The sequence below is a fragment of the Diabrotica undecimpunctata genome, chromosome 3, assembly GCF_040954645.1.
Source record: "Diabrotica undecimpunctata isolate CICGRU chromosome 3, icDiaUnde3, whole genome shotgun sequence".
Classification (NCBI taxonomy): domain Eukaryota; kingdom Metazoa; phylum Arthropoda; class Insecta; order Coleoptera; family Chrysomelidae; genus Diabrotica; species Diabrotica undecimpunctata.
In genome coordinates, this window is record NC_092805.1 from 11,786,507 (window position 1) to 11,805,134 (window position 18,628).

At 32.9% G+C, this 18,628-nt stretch overlaps 2 protein-coding genes across 2 annotated transcripts; both read left to right on the top strand.

Annotated features, from left to right (window-relative positions):
• Nucleotides 1-1,359: 1,359 nt before the first annotated feature.
• On the top strand, nucleotides 1,360-14,008 carry Lrr47 (Leucine-rich repeat 47). Its single transcript, XM_072525266.1, has one exon. It carries the CDS (start codon nucleotides 1,472-1,474, stop codon nucleotides 2,729-2,731), a length of 1,260 nt encoding a protein of 419 aa, XP_072381367.1. The 5' UTR covers nucleotides 1,360-1,471; the 3' UTR covers nucleotides 2,732-14,008.
• Nucleotides 14,009-14,405: 397 nt separating this feature from the next.
• Nucleotides 14,406-17,054, top strand: SerRS (Seryl-tRNA synthetase). Its single transcript, XM_072525265.1, has 5 exons — nucleotides 14,406-14,824; nucleotides 15,290-15,506; nucleotides 15,587-15,747; nucleotides 16,104-16,376; nucleotides 16,470-17,054. Exons 1-5 carry the CDS (start codon nucleotides 14,504-14,506, stop codon nucleotides 16,995-16,997), a joined length of 1,500 nt encoding a protein of 499 aa, XP_072381366.1. The 5' UTR covers nucleotides 14,406-14,503; the 3' UTR covers nucleotides 16,998-17,054.
• Nucleotides 17,055-18,628: the final 1,574 nt, after the last annotated feature.

An 18,628-nucleotide genomic window follows, 5' to 3' on the forward strand; every position in this document is an offset into this window, starting at 1 on the left:
TGATAGATTAGTACTATCATGCTACAATGAATACAGAAGGTATGATATTGCGCATGACATTTGACAGCTGGCCCAGGAGTGTGACGTAGTCAAGACCGCTCCAACCACCTCGAAACCAATATTTCAGCTTAACGTACTATCTATTTTGTACTAGCTATTTTGAAATTATGGTCAAAAAATGATGCACATTTTTTTTTAAATGTTTTGTTTCGGTTATAATTGAATAAAAAATATATTTTCAGTAGCATAAAACCTTTACTTTTCCTAGGGATAGGATCCTCTACGGCTCCATGTCAGACGGTCAAATATTTGATGACGTAATGACGTCATAATTACAGTTTGTTCAAATTTTAAAAATGTACCTGTCACACGATCATCCAAATTTGATCAAATTGATGTATGTTAATGAAATTAATCATCTTTCTTGCATATTTATTAGATGCTTGTGCTTTTATTGCGATTCAAATTTTTTTATCCACAATAAAAATAAAAAGACTAAAACGATTTTTTTTATAATAATGTAGATGCTCGGCATTAAATTAACAGTTTCTTTCTCGATATAAATCAATTATGTAGAAGCTTATTCCAGTGTGCAAGATATTTTAAAATTTTATTTTTTTTTTACAACAAAATAGAAAGACAAATAAACCACGAATTATCAACCAAAGAATCTAGATTTTCATTTGTCTTAAATATTTTTCGACCAATCAAAATTAAAGTTTGATCAAACTGACCTTGACAAATAGATTAGAGGATTTGATCAAACTCAGGATGTGACGTCATATGCTGTCAATTTTTGGATTTGGTCAATTTGATCAAATATTTGACCATCTGACACGGACTTAACTCATCTAAAATACCATATTGAATTGTAAAACAGATTTTTCTTTATTGTAATCTATTTTGTTTTTATTTCAGTAAAACTGCTGGGAAATAAGTGACAGTGAAACAGAATACGCAAATCTACTACTATTTACCTATTCACAGTATTTTCTCTGCAGAAAATTTTTAAATTTCAAACGATTTGCATACAGAAAAAAGCTTATATTATTAGTATATGTATGAAAACAAAAATAAATATTTCGCCTGAATCCCTAGAAAAAGTAAAGGTTTTATGCTACTGAAAATATATTTTTTATTCAATTATAACCAAAACAAAACATTTAAAAAAAAATTGATCATTTTTTGACCATCATAGTACAAAATAGATAGTACGTTAAGCTGTATAAATGGGTTCGAGGTGGTTTGAGCGGTCTTGACTACGTCACACTCCTGGGCCAGCTGTCAAATGTCATGCGCAATATCATACCTTCTGTATTCATTAATTTGTAACTCAAACCACAGTTTACTATGCTCAAACTCATTCAATGTCAATGCCAATTTTGATGGCCAGAGCCAGAGTACAGATTATTTTTGAAAAATCGTTTCATGTGGTTACTTTATAGCTACTTATTGTTGAAAGTTGGAAATAATGAAAATTGTTTGTAATATTTACGTGGGATATCGCAGTCTGCCGAATAAATTAGCTGCTAGAGGAAGAAAATATGTAAAATCCACTTTGGCTCTCTGCAAACATCCTAAATCTGGAGAATTTTGTATGATTTTGTTTACTAGTCAAAATCAAAATGGTACAAAATATGCTATAAAAGATAATATTAAGCAGGTTTTAACCAAATTTGTCAATGAAGGAAAATGTACAGTTCAGTTTGTATCACCAGAGCATGACTTGTTTATAGATTCTGATCCTGTACAGTTAAAAGCATTTTTACATTTGTTAAGAAGAGCACTAGAAAACAAAATTTCGAATAAGGAATTAACAACGTCCAGCATTGGAGTTACAGGAGTAAAGTTAAAAGATATGCCATCTAAGACATTGTCTATACAAAAAAGATCAGATTATCCAAGTAAGGGTTTTCCAAGAACTTTAGAAGAATTACACATAAATGGTATAGATAGATGTGGTGTTGATATAGGAATTTTTAATTTAGTAAGACTGAAAGTTCTAGATTTGAGTAATAATTTAATTGAAACCATTCCCAAAGAATTGAATACTCTACCTAATTTAAGGGAATTTAATATATCCTATAATTTACTTTATAAAGAAAAAAGTTGGAATTGGCTTGGAGGGAATCTTTCAAAATCACTTCAAATTTTAAATCTAAGTCACAATAAACTTGAGTATGTGCCTAGACAAATATCTCATTTAAGTCAACTTGATACTCTCAACTTAAACAATAATTGCTTGAAAAAATTAATACCTGGTATTGGTAAATTAAGGAATTTAAAAATATTCAGTGCCAGTAATAATGAGCTTAGTACCTTACCCGGCAATGTAAAAAGTTTATCATTAAAATCAATAGATCTATCACATAACAATTTTCAACAGAACATTCCTACTAGATCAGTAAGTTCAAGTGAACCATTGCCAGTGTGTACATTAAAAGAATATGCTGGACGAAAAGTTCTAGGAGCCAGAATACCATATCCACCAGGAACTCTTCCCTGGACTGTTATTGCCTACTTAGATAGTGCCAGTTTTTGTATGTGTGGAAGGGCATGCTTGGACAGATTTATAAAGACTGCTCATAATTTGATGCTGACTAGTATTGCAGAAAGTGTTAGTACTTCTGTTGGTGAGAAAATGTATGTTCCAGTTGATTCATATTTTTGTTCTTTAAAGTGTTATACAAGTGCTTTCAGAGCAAGAACAAGAAACCCAATTATTAGGTAGAACGCAGTGGATTTTAATTAAAATAGGATAAACTATTTATTTTTATTTTGTTTTAATAATACTTTTTAAATGAACATCTGAAGTGATTACATTCTACAGGCCTGAAAAACCTGTTTTTGTTCAGCAGTTATTTTATATATATTTGTTTATTATTAATTACTAATATTATTCTTCATTTGATGCTACTACATAAGATTTGTTTGGAAAAAAAAACATGAAAAACTAAATTTTATAGAACACACTATACTTTTGTTTCCTTATTAGAATCATTTTTTAGAGTATGCTTTTTAAAGGAACACAGAGAATGCTGCTAGTTTAAATCTTTCTTTAATAAACACACATATTTACTTTATAACCAACAGACACCACACATAATTTTGCATTGGGTTTCCCCAAATCATTGAATATTTTAAATTAAAAACATTTTTTCTTTTGGAAATCTCACAAAATTCTTTAAAACAATTTGTGTACTATCCATGATTTATCATGACAGTTAAAATGCACATTTCTCAAACTCAGTTAAACTTTTTCCTAACTTTCGTGTAACAAATTTACAAAAATGTAGCTTTTTTAATTACAAATAATAATTTGATAACACAACCTCTTGTTGCCTTTATTGGTGGTGTTTAACACCCACAACTTATTTTATGACGTAGCTAAAAACTTGTCATTAAAGCCTACTTGTAAAGAATTATTTCACAAATAAACTAAATGTGGTAATTTTTTATTATTTATCAAGAATTCAGATTTCAACTGTTTATTTTAAGATACTTTTTCACCATGCCTGTATTAGTAATAATACTCCTTATTGATATTAGAAAAATATTTCATTTATATTAATTAAATCATTTATTTCAGTACATATCACATAAACAGGTTACTTCTATTTAGTTAATATGGTTTTTTATGAATATTTTTTTACTGTTTGTTTTGTAGATAACACAATTTGTATATAAATATCGTCACCATAAAGTGTTAAACAGCTATATCCCATGATTAATTTTACAGGAGAACAAAAGAAAACTTAAAAATACAATAGTGTTTGAATAATTTCAAATATTCATTTACAAATTTATATGTTTTATGTATATATTGATGAAATTTACAATGTATATTTTAGTAGAAATTTGTAAAATGCTAATTGTGAGGATAGTAAGTTCTTACCATGTAAAAGTAATAGTGAACATTATTAAAAAATGATTAAATTACACATTATTAAACGAAATTGGAATAGTTTTTCACTATTCATGTGAATGATCATCATACATTATGTAGTAATGAAAATCTTCTTATATATTTCTATATTTTCCCATAGATAATTTGTGCCTTTCTTGTACCTACCCTTGCTTTGATTTTTCTTCTTTTAATAGGTATTTCTTTTGTATGCTGGCTCCACAGTAGTGCTAGTCCATAACAGGAAACCATTTTAAAACGTCTATGTATCTATGACAGTTAAGAAATGGTGTATCTAATGTTCGAGAGCTTTTTCTTAAAATACTTGAAGTTTGAGTCTCAGAAATATTTTTCCAATGAAGAACCATGTTCCAATTTCTATATTATTCAAAGAAATGATTGTACTTGTAACATAAAAAATTATTTGGTTTTTAGGAAACATTGCAATAATGTCCTTTTTAGACTCCTCAGATTTTTTGATCTCTCACTCGTTTGGAAGATAAAGATACCACATGACTGTTTACAAATATCTTTTTCCATTAACATTATTTTTCTAAATACATCAAATATTTGACGTCTGCCTTCTAAGAACAAGAATTTTATTTCCATCTCTTTTTTTGTATTGATATTTTTATTAAGTTTCATAATATGTGGTTCTGGTTTTTGTCTTTTCGTTTTTCTACCTAAATTTTTTTTCCTGATTCCCATAAGTTTTTATTTTTGTGCAAACTAACTTGATTCCTGTACTAGGACATTATATAATCCCGGTTTGTTATGTGGATTTCACTCTAATGGCTAATTGACCGAATTGTCTTACAGAGATGTTCACTAGTAGTTGTTTGTTTGATATTGCTTAGGAGGTTATTTAGAATATGACACCAGTTGTAGATAGGACAAAGTTTACCATCTGGATACATTGCATTCTCTCAAGAACTCTGTACTTGTGATTTTCTCGGTGTATTTATCATGCAATGTAACTACGATGAGATCCAGTCTATTATGTGCCACTGGTTGGTTTGTGAGCACAGTGCAGTCTCCTTTTTGAGCTTAGTGTCAGGAATATACCTATTAACAATTAGGGAGACAGTTGGTTTGGAGAAGTTCCAGATTTTTAGTTATTTCTTAATGAAGTATCTTGCTTACTGAGTCATGTTTTTCCTTTTAAGTTACAACAAATTACTGGTAATTTTTATTAAAAGAGCTGCCAGGACTTTCATTATAATCTTGAATTGTAGGTTCAATGGCTATGGCTCGTTCGTATAGCATTTAATTCTCATCCTAATCAGGACAATGAAGTTGCTAATCTCTGCAGAACTTGTGAATTCCAAATGAAACCATTCAGTACCAGGTAGCATGTTATCTTTAATTTCGAGTTGAATATTCTTATCTAGAATTTTTAGTATTTCTATAGGAAGCATGTCAGGTCCAGGGCTTTTCCCACTCTTCATTGTTTTTAATGCGTGTAATATTTCTTCTTTTGTAATATATATATGGACCTATTTCTTCTGACGTAAGTTCTATGTGCTCCAGATCTCCTCGTTTATCATCGAACAGTTCGTCGATATATTCTGCCCATCTTTGTACTTTCTCGTCCGTCTGTGTTATAGTAGTTCCGTGTCTATCCAGAAGTGCACCAGTGGGATTTTGTTTTCTTAGTCCTTCCAGTTCTTTAACTTTCTTGTGTAGGTTAAACAGATCATATTTGTTTTGAAGGTCTTCGATCCCTTTGCATTTCTCTTCAAAGTATTTTTCTTTTGCCTGCTTTATCATCTTCCTGATCTCGTGGTTTATCTCCCTGTATTTATTGTTGTCTTTGTTTTTAAATAGTCTCCGTTGTTCCATCATATTGAGTATCTCGTCATTCATCAATTCTTCTTTTCTCCTTGCCGAAGTCTTTAGTATTTTTTTACAGGGTTCCAGTAGACAATGTTTTAGTCGATCCCAGTACTCGTTAATATCATTGTTGTTTATGTTCAATTTGCTGCAGTTCACATACAGTTCATGTTGAAGGCATTCTTTTACGTTAGGTTCTTTAAGTTTTCTTGTGTCTATTGTAGGGATTCTTTGATGTCTCTTAATATTCTTAAGTCAGTGTAATCTTGGCGATAAGTGGATTGTGATCTGAGGCCACGTCTGATCTAGGATATGCTTTCACGGCTTTAACAGCATTAAGGTATCTTTCATTGATCATAATGTAGTCTATCTGGTTCCTGACTACTTTATCCGATGTATCTGCGGGCGATCGCCATGTATACAGTCGTCTGTTTGATAACTTGAAAAATGTGTTTGTAATAATCAAGTTCTGCTCTTGACAGAATTGTAACAGACGGTCTCCTCTCTCGATTCGATTTCCCAGACCATAGTTTCCTATACACTTTCCGCTTTGTCCCTTTCCAATCTTTGCATTGAGATCACCTAGGACTATCGCGATTTCTCTTATTTTCGTTACTCTCAGTGCATCTTCGATATCTCGGTAAAATAATTCCCTTTCTTCTTCGTCGACATTCGCCGTAGGAGCATAAACTTGTATCAAATTGTTTGGCATGAGATGTCACCAACTTCAGTACCATTACCCTTTCTGAGATAGGGAAATAGCATTGCTCCGCTCTCTTAGATTTCTTATAAACTATTACTGCCCCGCCGTGTCTGTGTTGGTTATTCTCGCTTCCGGAATAATATATTGTGGCTTCGTCTGTTGAAAAACAACCTGAGTTGGGCCACCTGGCTTTACTGACACCCAGTACATCGATATTCAACCTGTTCATTTCTTGAATAACATTGTGCATTTTACCAGACTGAAACATGCTCTGAACATTCCAGGTTCGTATTCTAGTGTTGAACAGTCTTATTTTCTCATCTACGTTCTTTTGACAAGGAATTCGTTGATTAACGACCTGAGAGTCCCTGCCGGATCTTGGCTTTCGAGGGCCATGATCAGTAACGCCGTTATTAGTTTCGAAAACCATGATGATTGTACTAGGGATATCCATGGGGATCTTTAATGTAGTGGTTTCCCCTTGCCTTCTACATCCTTATGCCGTTGACCAAGATATTGGTTCATCCACCTTCGGTACCGATTTCTCAAGCCCAGGAGAAAAAGGGTGCCCTACCACCTATCAATTCTTCCGCCCAGAGCCGTTGATTAGCAAGTATGGGATTGTTTATACCGGCAATCGGTCGGTGAAATTTTCGTCATATCTGGCCTTCACTTAGTTTCGCCTACAGACCAATGCAGTTTCCCGGGGTGTGGCACTTGGAGCCATAAGTGAGAGTTAGGTGTCTTATGATGACCAGTTATCAAAAACCATCTCACGTCTATGGTCGTTCCGATAAAAGGTGTTACCTCTACAACACAACCCTACACCCACTAGATATACAATATACTATTACGTTAAAAGTGGATCTAAAACTGTTAATACTTTTAGGTGACGATATTTACATTTCGTATAAATATGACTCTTGCATAATACACTTCTCCAAGAAATTAACGCACCACATCAATAAATCAATTTTATTTGTAAACAGGCAAATAATAAAAAATAAAACTTCACCAGATTTATTCTACATTTTGTTAGTAATTATAACAATTTGTCTAATCATCAGAAAATGTGGAAGTACAGGAGAAAAAAAAAAATAAAACGGAAAATTCTAAAAAAATAATGATAAGAAAAGTAAACTAAAATATGAAAAAAGTCTTAATAACGAGTGTTTTCACCTCTACTATGTATAACAGCCTCACATCGTTGGCCAATACTTAATATTAATTGCCGTATTTCGTTTTGGTCTAGTTCTCTCCAAATCTGGATCAGCCTCTCTCCCACTTCCTGTAAGTTGTTTGGTTGGTTCGGTGTCGCTCTTAATACCCTACCAAGGATATCCCAGAGATTTTCAATCGGATTTAAATCCGGACTATGTGCTGGCTATTGCATAGTGTTAATTTCTACCTCTTCTAGATAATTTCTGACGATCTGTGCAGCGTGAGGTCTGGCATTATCTTGCATTAGTAAGAAATTTTCACCGATATAAGGAGCGAATGGTACTACATGTTGCTCCAGGATCTCCAATATGTACCTTTCAGCTGTAATGGTTCCATTTTGTATGACCACTAGGTCCGTACGTGCGGTTAAAGAAATACCACCCCACACCATAACGGATCCTCCATAAAAAAATGTGGTGTGTGAGAAGTTACACTGAGCATATCGTTCGTTAGGTCGTCGCAACACACGAACACGTCTGTCGTTATTGTACACACACAACAAAATCTGGATTCATCAGTAAATAGCACTCGTTCCCAGTCAGCCTCTAACCAATTAACGTGTTCTCTGGCAAAATGTAGTCTCTCCCTTCGATGCTCTACAGTTAATAGAGGACCTCGGGCGGCAATCCTAGGTGTTAAGTTGTATTCCCTAAGTCGCTGGCGAATAGTTTCAGTACTAATTTGTATAGTATGCACGTCTCGAAGCTGAATTTATAGACTTCGATGTGTTACAAAACGTTGTCGAAGAGCAGAAATTCATAAAACTCGATCTTGAATAGGGGTAGTTACCCGGTTTCGTCCTTGCCCTGGTCTGCAAGTATGATCCCCTGTTTCGAGAAATCTTTCTATTACCCGTGAGACGGATGTGTGGGACACATTAAACCGACGACCAATTCTTCGGTAACTCCAACCTTCTTCCGACAATATCACTGCTTGGGCACGTTCATCTCGGGTTAAATTACGTGATTGACGCTCCATAATAAACACAATTAACAATAATCAACAATTAAACAGTAGCCGAATAAAATTCGTGAATACTTGGAAATTAGTAAATTTATAGAATTAGTACATTTTTTGCTTCTTTTTATATCGTTGCAAAAAAAACTATAGCGATAAAACACAGTCAATAAATATAGAGTGTACGAATAGCATATACAAGGGGCTTGCAAAATATAACATTACAATGGAAATTTTTATTAACGCTAATAAAATATTTTAATATTTCAAAGTGGTGCGTTAATTTCTTGGAGAAGTGTATAATTATGGTTTATATTGTGTATAATATATACAATGTAACTCAAGTTAAAATATTAAATTACATAATTATAATCAAGGCTCTAATACGATACAAATATATTAGTATTTCTTTTGACAAATTGCTAAAAGAAACACTGTTTATTACTATAATAAGTGTGATTTAGTATTAAAAACTTTCTATCGAACAAACTTTCTTACTGATAACACGAATTTTCTTACATTAGTGACACTAATATTCTTACATAGATTTAATGTAACTCTAAACTGAAAGCGTTCAACCAGTTTAATTTATAAAACTGTTTTTGGCCTTACTTGTAAATACTAGTGATTTCATATACTTGATAAATTGTTATCTTTATATAAAACCAGCGTTTTCTCCTTGTGTAGTGTATTTTACTAACACTTTATTACTTGAAATCTGCTGGATCAGAGGCGAATTCGTTGTATTTATGCAAGAACTAGGTATTTCGCAAATTTTCCCTTGTTGGTACCTCAAAAATGTATTATGTCTTATGATACCATGTAGTATCATGGCTATTAATTGTACCTACTACTAATGTTTAACTGCACTGCGGAGCATCAATAAGTCACGTCCTTTTTCGGTTTTTTTTTGGTTTTAACATAGTTTATTAACTGATTGCTTGCAAAAAAGGTTTTTGTTATTGAAAGTAATCAAAAAGTAAAATTTTACTTTGATATGCAACTTGAATAATTTTACATTGATACGTTTTTCGTGGAAATAAAAGAAATTTTAAGAACTTTAGAAGAGAGTATTCCCTCTTCTGAAAGTGATAACAGCTTGCAAATGGCGAAGCATACCTTGGATCACATTCTGAAGAAGATTGTGCTCGTCCTGTATCAGTATGTCCATAGTCTATGAATCTTATCCCAAATATGTTCAATGGGATTTAAATCTGGACTACGAACAGGTTAACAAATCACGTGATTTGACCCTCACTAAGACACTTAGTAACTATCCTACTAGTCTTAGGTCGGATTTTATCGTGCTTAAATGTTGCGTAGTCTCCAAGAGGCATTTGAACTGTGGATGTATCGCAGAATCCTGAGAATATCATGGACCGAGAGAGTCACAAATGTCGAGGCCTTGAGAAGAATGAGTAAAGAAAAGGAAGTCATATTTACGATCAAAAAACGAAAACTGCAATACTTGGGACACATTACAAGAGGCGAAAGATATGAACTGCTTCGAATAATTATGCAAGGGAAAATAGCAGGAAAAAGGTCCATAGGAAGAACACGAAACTCCTGGCTAAAGAATTTACGGGAATGGTATATCTGTAGCAACAACGAATTGTTTCGGTCAGCAGTTTCGAAAATTACGTATAGCCCTGATGATCACCAACCTTCGGAACGAAGATGGCACTTAAAGAAGAATTCTCCAAGAATTATCATAAACGCTAAATTATGTTTTCTAGAACCTCGGTCAGGTACCTATGCACACGTCCAATTCTCGGTAAAGACTAACTCCGTGAGAGTGTCAAAACATATCTCATTCTCACCATATTAAAGTCTCCTGGCAATACACGCTTAAACATTTCTCTCGTCCGGTCGTCAAATCCTTACACGTCTATCTGAGCACGTAAGACAGAATCCCGATTCATGGGAATGTACAACTTTAAGAATTTTGATGTTCATGAGAAAGTGGTAGGTTGTAGTTCTTGTTCGAGAAGACAATCCAGCAGCATGAAACTATCGTGATCATTCGGTTTTCCAAAGCACTAGTAACGTGAAAGCGGTCATCTATAGATTTCTTCAAGGTAGCGGACTAGTCATAGATAAGAGGGTTGGACTAGACTATTCCTACCTCTGTCACACGTGTTGCACACTCGAGACACAAACAAACTTTTCGCTCTGACCGCGGCCATTTCATAAGCCACAATTCTTATTCGGGTGGCATGATGTATTGTAATGAGATATACTCATTTTGATGAATTTCTTACCAGCCATTTGCTGCTTGCCAAACTTTTCGAACCGCCTTGATTGGTTTTGGAAAAAATGCTGTTGTTCAATTCGGCCCGTAAATTCTCCCATAACATCAAATTCCTTCTGGAAGAAGTGAGTCTTGCAGTTTACGGCCTCATTACCTCTCCAAGCAAGTTCAAATGAGCAAAGTTGAAAAAACTTTTTTTGTGCTCCATCGGGGTTTCCTCGTCGTAGCTTTGGATGATTTTTAATAGTTCTTCAGTGGATTTAATTGTTCTTCTTTAATAGTTCTAATGCTTTTGAACTGAGTTTTCTTTTTTCTTGAACACTTTGAAGCTGCCTCCGCTTGGTATCTCTAGCCAATCTTGCACATTTGGAAGATATATCTGTGAAAGGGTCCATTTTTGTGCCGTACTCCGTAAAATATTTTCCTTGTACCATTTTTGCTGTAGTGTTCCACTGCATTTTTTCATGTTAAAGGCATAATCCTCGAGAATTTTTGCTAGTTCCGTTATGATAGTACTTACCTCTTTCAAGTGTAAAATTTCTCATCTCGTAAAAAAAAAAATTGGGTCCAAATAGAGCTTCTGGACCTCTGCGTGTTCAATGGGACATTTTCCGAAACTAATTATTTTATTTCTTCACCTGACTGGCATAAAAATCTTGATTTTTCGTCTGGATTCATTATATCTGTCCAAAATTAATTACGTCTCAATGAGGTTTGTCAAACTGACAATATAATTACCAGACATCTTCGTGACGGATCTGTCGTAATTTTGTCGGTGAGAAATCGCGGGCAGGAAGGAATTTTCCTACGGGCAGTAAGAAACGTGGCGTTGCTATTACATTTTATCAGTTAAAAATAATCTAGTCAGTCATTTAAATTTCAAATTTCGAGGTGATCCTAATTTTATGCTTAGCAGTGTATATAAGTAATAAGAAATGTTTTTGAATATTATTTGCAAGATTTGTATATTTCATAAATCTAAAAACGGAGTTACCCAGTTCTTTCATGAAGATAACGAACTATTTGTTATAAATTACAAAATAGTGTGAAGTGGTCTTTTTCCAATTTCCAATATTTTGTTATACCTTTTGCATAATGTAAAACGATGTAAATATGAGGCACTTTTTTCAAGTTTTTTATGTATCATGTCAATCTCCATCAATATATGTCGCTGAGACTTATTCCTAAATTATGTTGACCTTCCTTTTTCTAAATATGTAAATGATTTTACTCAACAAGTTATCAACTTGTGTATACAAATTTTCTAATAGTAATTTGCTATTCTTTGTTGTAGTTCTTTCTCTTGTTAAGATAGATTTCAAAATGTTTCTGTGCGGTAGCCGAGGTTTTGTGATCGGTTATATGAGAGTGTTTTTTATCGGGGCAAGTTACCGGCTTCACCTTCGAACCGCCCTCTTTTATCCGGGTGTGGGACCGGCTGTTCTGCTGTTAAGCTACTGGATCCTACTACTGTTAAGCTACTGGACTTATGTATATATTAACATAGCCCGAGGATATCGGCCGTGCGTGCCGACGAGAAAATCTCTTGCGCTTTTTCGTTCTGGCTCTTTCCAGCACTAGCACAAGACACTTAAGTACTTCTACTACTCTTCACTTAAAAGATACTGTCGTAGCTTTTGTATTTGTAAGAGTGAAGAACGAACAACGAAAAAAAGATAGTGTCGTCACTTAGCTCTACAGACTGCTGAGTCTAGGTTAATATATACGTCTATGCTTGATCCACCTAACCTAACCTAACATAACAGGTGGATCCAGAATACAGGCAGAGTTATTTACACAACAAGGGATTATTTATGAACACCTGGGACAACCTATCTGAGACAAAAATAAAACATGAAACTAATAAAGTTTAGCATAGGTTTTTTCTGTGGATAATGGACCAAAAGGGTTAAAAGAAGACTCATCTGAGTATAAAAGGCGACGATAATTTTGATAATTATATTTCCTTGTCATATTTTTTGCAGTCATATGCCTCGAGCTCCCCCACTGGGAAATCCTCCACGGCTTCATTATTTAAACTGGTTAATCAGCTGCACTATTTCGTTTCTGGAGTATAAATTTGATCTTTGAGCTTGGACTGTTACATGGCGGTAATCAGTGTTTCCTCGTTGATTTTCATCTGTGATCTTTCTCGAATAAACTTCACCCTTATAATGTACCCGGTCAGATTGTGGAGGCTTTCAGGCTGTAGGCGTGATTTCAAGGGAGTTAGTTCATCATCCAAGTCGCTAAATCCTAAAGCTGGATTTATAGTTTGACGGACTGTAAACGTAGACGCACTGGAAAAAGATCAGCATAGAATTTTGTGTACTCTTATTTATAAATGAACGCAAACGCATGACGGAACGTAAGTGAAACGCACTGCAACGGAAGAGTTCGCCAACTTTCATCTTTTACAGTGCGTTACTTGCGTCTGGCCAATCAAAAGGAAGAATTTTGTGCTGTCAACCAAAGTGAACTGTCTGGCACGCCCACCATTTTGTAAAGTTGTTTATCAATATAATCAAATTTTGATTTTGTTGATTATTTGTTACAATGAACGTTAAGAATTTATAAAATAATAATAATAAATAATAAAAGGATATTATAGTATCATGGTCAGCCACTCTAGCCACTGTTTCTACTCATGCGAAAAAATTCCACTCCGTCGATTTATAAATTGAAATAATCTTTACAGTCCGTTTGTTACGTCTGCAGTGCGTCTACGTCTACAGTCCGTCAAACTATAAATCCAGCTTTTAGTTGAAACTCCTGTTGTAGGTGTGTTGAAACGATAAGTCATTGCGACGGTTTTGTTTTACTGCCTTTGTCTCGATTCTCGATGCGATGGTTTTGTTTACTGCTCTTGTCTCGGTTCCTTTTGCCGTGGTACGTTTTTCGATGTTTGCAAAAGCTTCCAAATAGTGTCACAAGGCGGCGGAATAAATAATAGTTGTGACATTTGATGTGTGTGCTATTTCAAATAAGAAAAAGTGCTAAATTTAAAAGCTTAAAATTACACTGTCCCAAATTTACCTCGTTACACGTTATTACAATATATTCCAATTCAAATGTAATGTACCATGATAAAATATCACAAGTTATAAATTATAAACTAAATAAATTTTTGAAATGTTAATTGGCTCATTATCAAAACACCTATCGGAATATTCTTTTGGAGGTACCTAATTTTTATTTACATTCCCAAATAATTTTCTATAAGCAGAAATATAGCACCACTAAAAAAGTACAGTTCTTAGGAAGTCAAAGAATCAATATTGAAAAGAATTTTGCGATTGCTAGTTATATTCAAGCCTTGTTAAATGTAAAATGTTTTTTTGCTTATACTATGTTTATTGTGAAAAATATTTTGTGATTGAAGGTACTATATTAAAACCCTTCAATTTATTAAGCGCTCACGCCAATGACTTTTTATGGTATTTAAAAAATTGTGCTGGAACCGTGGCTAACTTCATTTTGATAACTGACATTAGTGACATTACACATCATTGACATGGCACAACGGATAGTCTCAAATCTCAAAAGTCTTGTTTCTTGTTTTGCACTGCACTGATTGCACAGTATTGCAGTATATTGTTAACCTATTTGCGGTGTGTAAAATAGTGCAAGAAAAATGGTATTGGACATAGATCTTTTTAGAAAGGATAAGGGTGGTAATCCAGATTTAATAAAGGAAAATCAAAAGAAGCGATTTAAAGATGTAGTCTTGATAGACACAGTAATAGAAAAAGATACCACATGGAGAAGTCTTAGACATAAGGCCGATACTTGGAATAAATTAAAGAACCTTTGCAGTAAAGCAATTGGTGAAAAAATGAAGAAAAAGGAAGACCAAGGAAGCCCTACCGAAAGTTTACCAGAAAATATAATAGCTAGTTTTGAAAACTTAGATCTACAGGGCATGCAGCCCCTCACTGTAAATCAAATAAAAAAGGTGAGTAGGTATCATATATTCATCTGTATGAATTAATTTTCTTTTATAGCACCCTTGTCAGTTTGAAGCAATTAATTGTTATAGTAATATGTTTATATTTAGTGATTTATCATTAATGATGCAATTTTCCTTAAAAGTGATTTGGTTGAGATCTAGTAGCCTAACATGACAATAATTCCGTCTATATTGAATAAAGGTATCGTTTCAAAAATAAAAACAAATGAAATAAAATTTAAGAAAGAAAAATATGTTCAAATTTTTAATTTAAATGCAAAGTAAAATTAAACATATTGTTCTGATTTACACATGAAATAATAAATATGTCTTGGTTTTCTACTAAGCATCTATATTCTTTGGTTATGCTCAACATTTCAAACTTCCAAAAAAAAAATTTATTCAAATTTGGATTTTTTCTAAACATTCAAGGTTTTGTATCTCGGAAATCATTTTTGTTATAATTTTTAGATAAAAACATTAATAGATGAGGCTATACAATCAAACGAAGAAGCATTATTGCGAGTAGAAATTGAAAGGAATAGTGCCCTGAAAGAAGTAGGAAATCATTTACATGAGTCTGTTCCAGTAGATGACAATGAAGATAACAACAAAGTTGAGAGAACCTTTGGAGATTTTGAAAGCCGAAAGAAATATTCACATGTTGATTTAATATACATGATTGATGGTAAGTATGTAAAAATAAATTTTTGCATGTTATGACTGAAATAATGTACCATATTTAATATTATTTGTCAATACTTTTAGGTATGGATGGAGAACGAGGAGCAGTTGTTTCAGGAGGTAGAGGATATTATTTAACTGGTCCAGCCGTTTTCTTAGAACAGGCAATAATCCAATTAGCTTTACGAATATTACATAAAAAAGGGTATAAACCATTATATACACCTTTTTTCATGAGGAAAGAGGTAATTATTTATATCATTATTAATATTTTGCAGTGTAAATATTTGGATGTCAACCTGAGAGTATCGAAGTTTTAAAACATTAACTATAGTAACGCAGAGGCTTTTTAAATCTACTATTTATTATGTTATTGTTGATATTAATTTTTGGTATATATTTTTTATGCTGTCAACCCAATTGTACTTGATATTAACATGCATATCAAAACAAGTTTTGTATAAATAAAATATACTTCTGTTTGAATCACAAATGCTGTGTAAATATAACAGTACAAATTGATGATACACTTTTCTCCTACTTCATTCTTCTAAGTAGACAAAGTTGTTCTTTTATTTATTTATTTAATGTATATTTATAGATCATGCAAGAAGTTGCTCAGCTCTCTCAGTTTGACGAAGAACTGTACAAGGTAGTAGGAAAAGGCAGCGAAAAATCAGAAGAAAAAGAAATTGAAGAAAAGTATCTAATAGCAACATCGGAACAACCAATTGCAGCTTTCCACAGAGATGAGTGGATAGCTGAAAATATGCTACCAATTAAATATTGTGGCTACTCAACATGTTTTAGGCAAGAAGTCGGATCCCATGGCCGTGACACCAGAGGCATTTTTAGAGTTCATCAATTTGAAAAGGTAAGATAGTATATGTAATGTATGGTAAAAATGATTTTGCTGTCTATTTTTATTGTTGGTATTATGTCTAAATGGTTTATTTTATTATTTTAGGTAGAACAGTTTTGTCTAACTTCACCATTTGATAATAAGTCATGGGAAATGATGGACGAAATGATCGAAAATGCAGAAAACTTTTATAAATCCTTGGAAATCCCTTTCAGAATTGTAAACATTGTTTCAGGAGCACTGAATCATGCTGCATCTAAAAAGCTGGATTTAGAAGCATGGTTTCCAGGATCAGGAGCTTTTAGAGAATTAGTATCATGCAGCAATTGTTTGGAATACCAGGCTAGAAGGTTACAAGTGCGTTATGGTCAAACCAAGAAGATGAATGCCGTAACAGACTATGTCCACATGTTAAATGCAACTATGTGCGCTACAACCAGAGTAATCTGTGCAATTTTAGAAAACTATCAAACGGAAACGGGAATACGAGTTCCAACGGCCTTGAAACCTTTCATGCCAGAAGATTACCAAGACGAAATTCCATTTGTGAAACCCGCTCCAATCGATTTAGAGAAAGATTCTAAAAAGGTGAAAAAACAAAAAGATGGTATGAAAAAAGGCGCAGAAAAGTAAATTATAACCAAGTTTAAATTGCATTTATACACACGCTAATAAATAAATTATTAACTAGTTCAGATTTTTATTTATTATTGATACAATTATCAGTAAAGTTCTTAACTGCATATCAATTTTTACAAAAATTAACAATTCCACAACAAATTTAATGAAATTAATTGTATGCTTTGAATGCAGCCCAAGTACTTGGTTTAAATTTGTCATTATGGTCCAATGATGTATAGTTTCTCAATTAAAACAAATTGTTGCTGACTTTTTTATTGGAAATTTCTCGTTTTAGAAGTTCCCAAATATTTTCTATGGGATTAAGATTAAAAAAATTTTCTGACCAGTTCAACCTTTCTCGGATTTTTTTCACTGACTTAGCAGTATGGCATGGTGATCCATCTTGCACAAATATGTATGAATCATTAGGAAACCATTCATTCCCTTGAGAAAAATCATCTTCAGTATTGTTCTTGTGGCATTACCCCTTAAAAATTTGTTGCAAGTGCTTGAACAAATTCCTCGTTTGTTTTCTGTCAAATTCTTCATTTAATAAACTCACAATTACTTTTTCGATCACTTTTTGACATGAGATAAATGTAAGAAAATTTGCATTTGGGGCAACAGTGCAGTTTTTCCTTAACCAGCTTATTTTAAACACATATCTTTTGACATTCTGGGAATGTTTCTTGTATTTCCACAGGAATTTCAAAAGATTTTTGATGGATATATTCTACAAGAGCATTGTTATCCTTTACACTACTTCCCTACATCTTGTCTGAAAGGTCTTCACTTTTTTGTTTTTGCTATGATTTTTTAACATAAAGTATTTAACTTTTTACTGATTTTGAATTCAGCAATCACATCCCGTAATGCAAACTCTAAATCGCATCATTAAATTTTGGTATTTGAATTTGGTTTTTTCATCAGTTGTACATACACAACATTGATAAACAATGAATAGCAGGAAAAAAGACACAGACAAGTTACCATTAATTAAAAAATATCTTTATTTAACAGAAATTGTTAAAAAATGTATTAATAACAGTTAAGTACTACACAGATTATTCCCTCCAACAAATATTAAAACTAAACATATCTGTCTTTGGCATACACTTCCTCTTTCTTTAATTTCTCTGCATGATCAACAATTTTAAACATAAATGGTCTTATAGTCCCATGGGTAATACCAAAACAATTGGTTTTTAAACAGTAAGATTTAGTACCATTTGTCAATAAAAACTAGTTATCTATTTTCTAAAACTTTATTTGGTATTAACTGCTTCAACTTTTTCAAGTTCTGAGTATGTTGAATAACATTTGATTCTATTTGTTCTTTAAAAAACATAACTGCTATAATCCCATCTTCCAACCTACCATAAACTGAGATTATTTCATTGTCTTTAGGTAATTTTTTCAGACTCTTAAAATTTAGAGAAACACAGATGTCATTCCTTTTTATCCAATGTATTGTGAGGTAATGTCCTTTCTCAGAACAAAACTTATTTAAACCTATTGTGTGAATATTAGTTGAACTGGTTTTTGGCAGTTTTAAGACGTGTTCTATATCAACATATAAGTAAGTACTATCAAATGTCCTAAAAGGTAGTAACGGTTGTTTATTTTTCTCTTCTCTTGGGGAT

Excerpts from the sequence above, each read along its gene's own strand:
- Lrr47 (XM_072525266.1), top strand. The coding sequence starts at position 1,472 with ATGAAAATTGTTTGTAATATTTACGTGGGATATCGCAGTCTGCCGAAT.
- SerRS (XM_072525265.1), top strand. The coding sequence starts at position 14,504 with ATGGTATTGGACATAGATCTTTTTAGAAAGGATAAGGGTGGTAATCCA. Across the intron at positions 14,825-15,289 it reads CTGTAAATCAAATAAAAAAG|ATAAAAACATTAATAGATGA; the intron begins GTGAGTAGGTAT and ends TATAATTTTTAG. Across the intron at positions 16,377-16,469 it reads GAGTTCATCAATTTGAAAAG|GTAGAACAGTTTTGTCTAAC; the intron begins GTAAGATAGTAT and ends TTATTATTTTAG.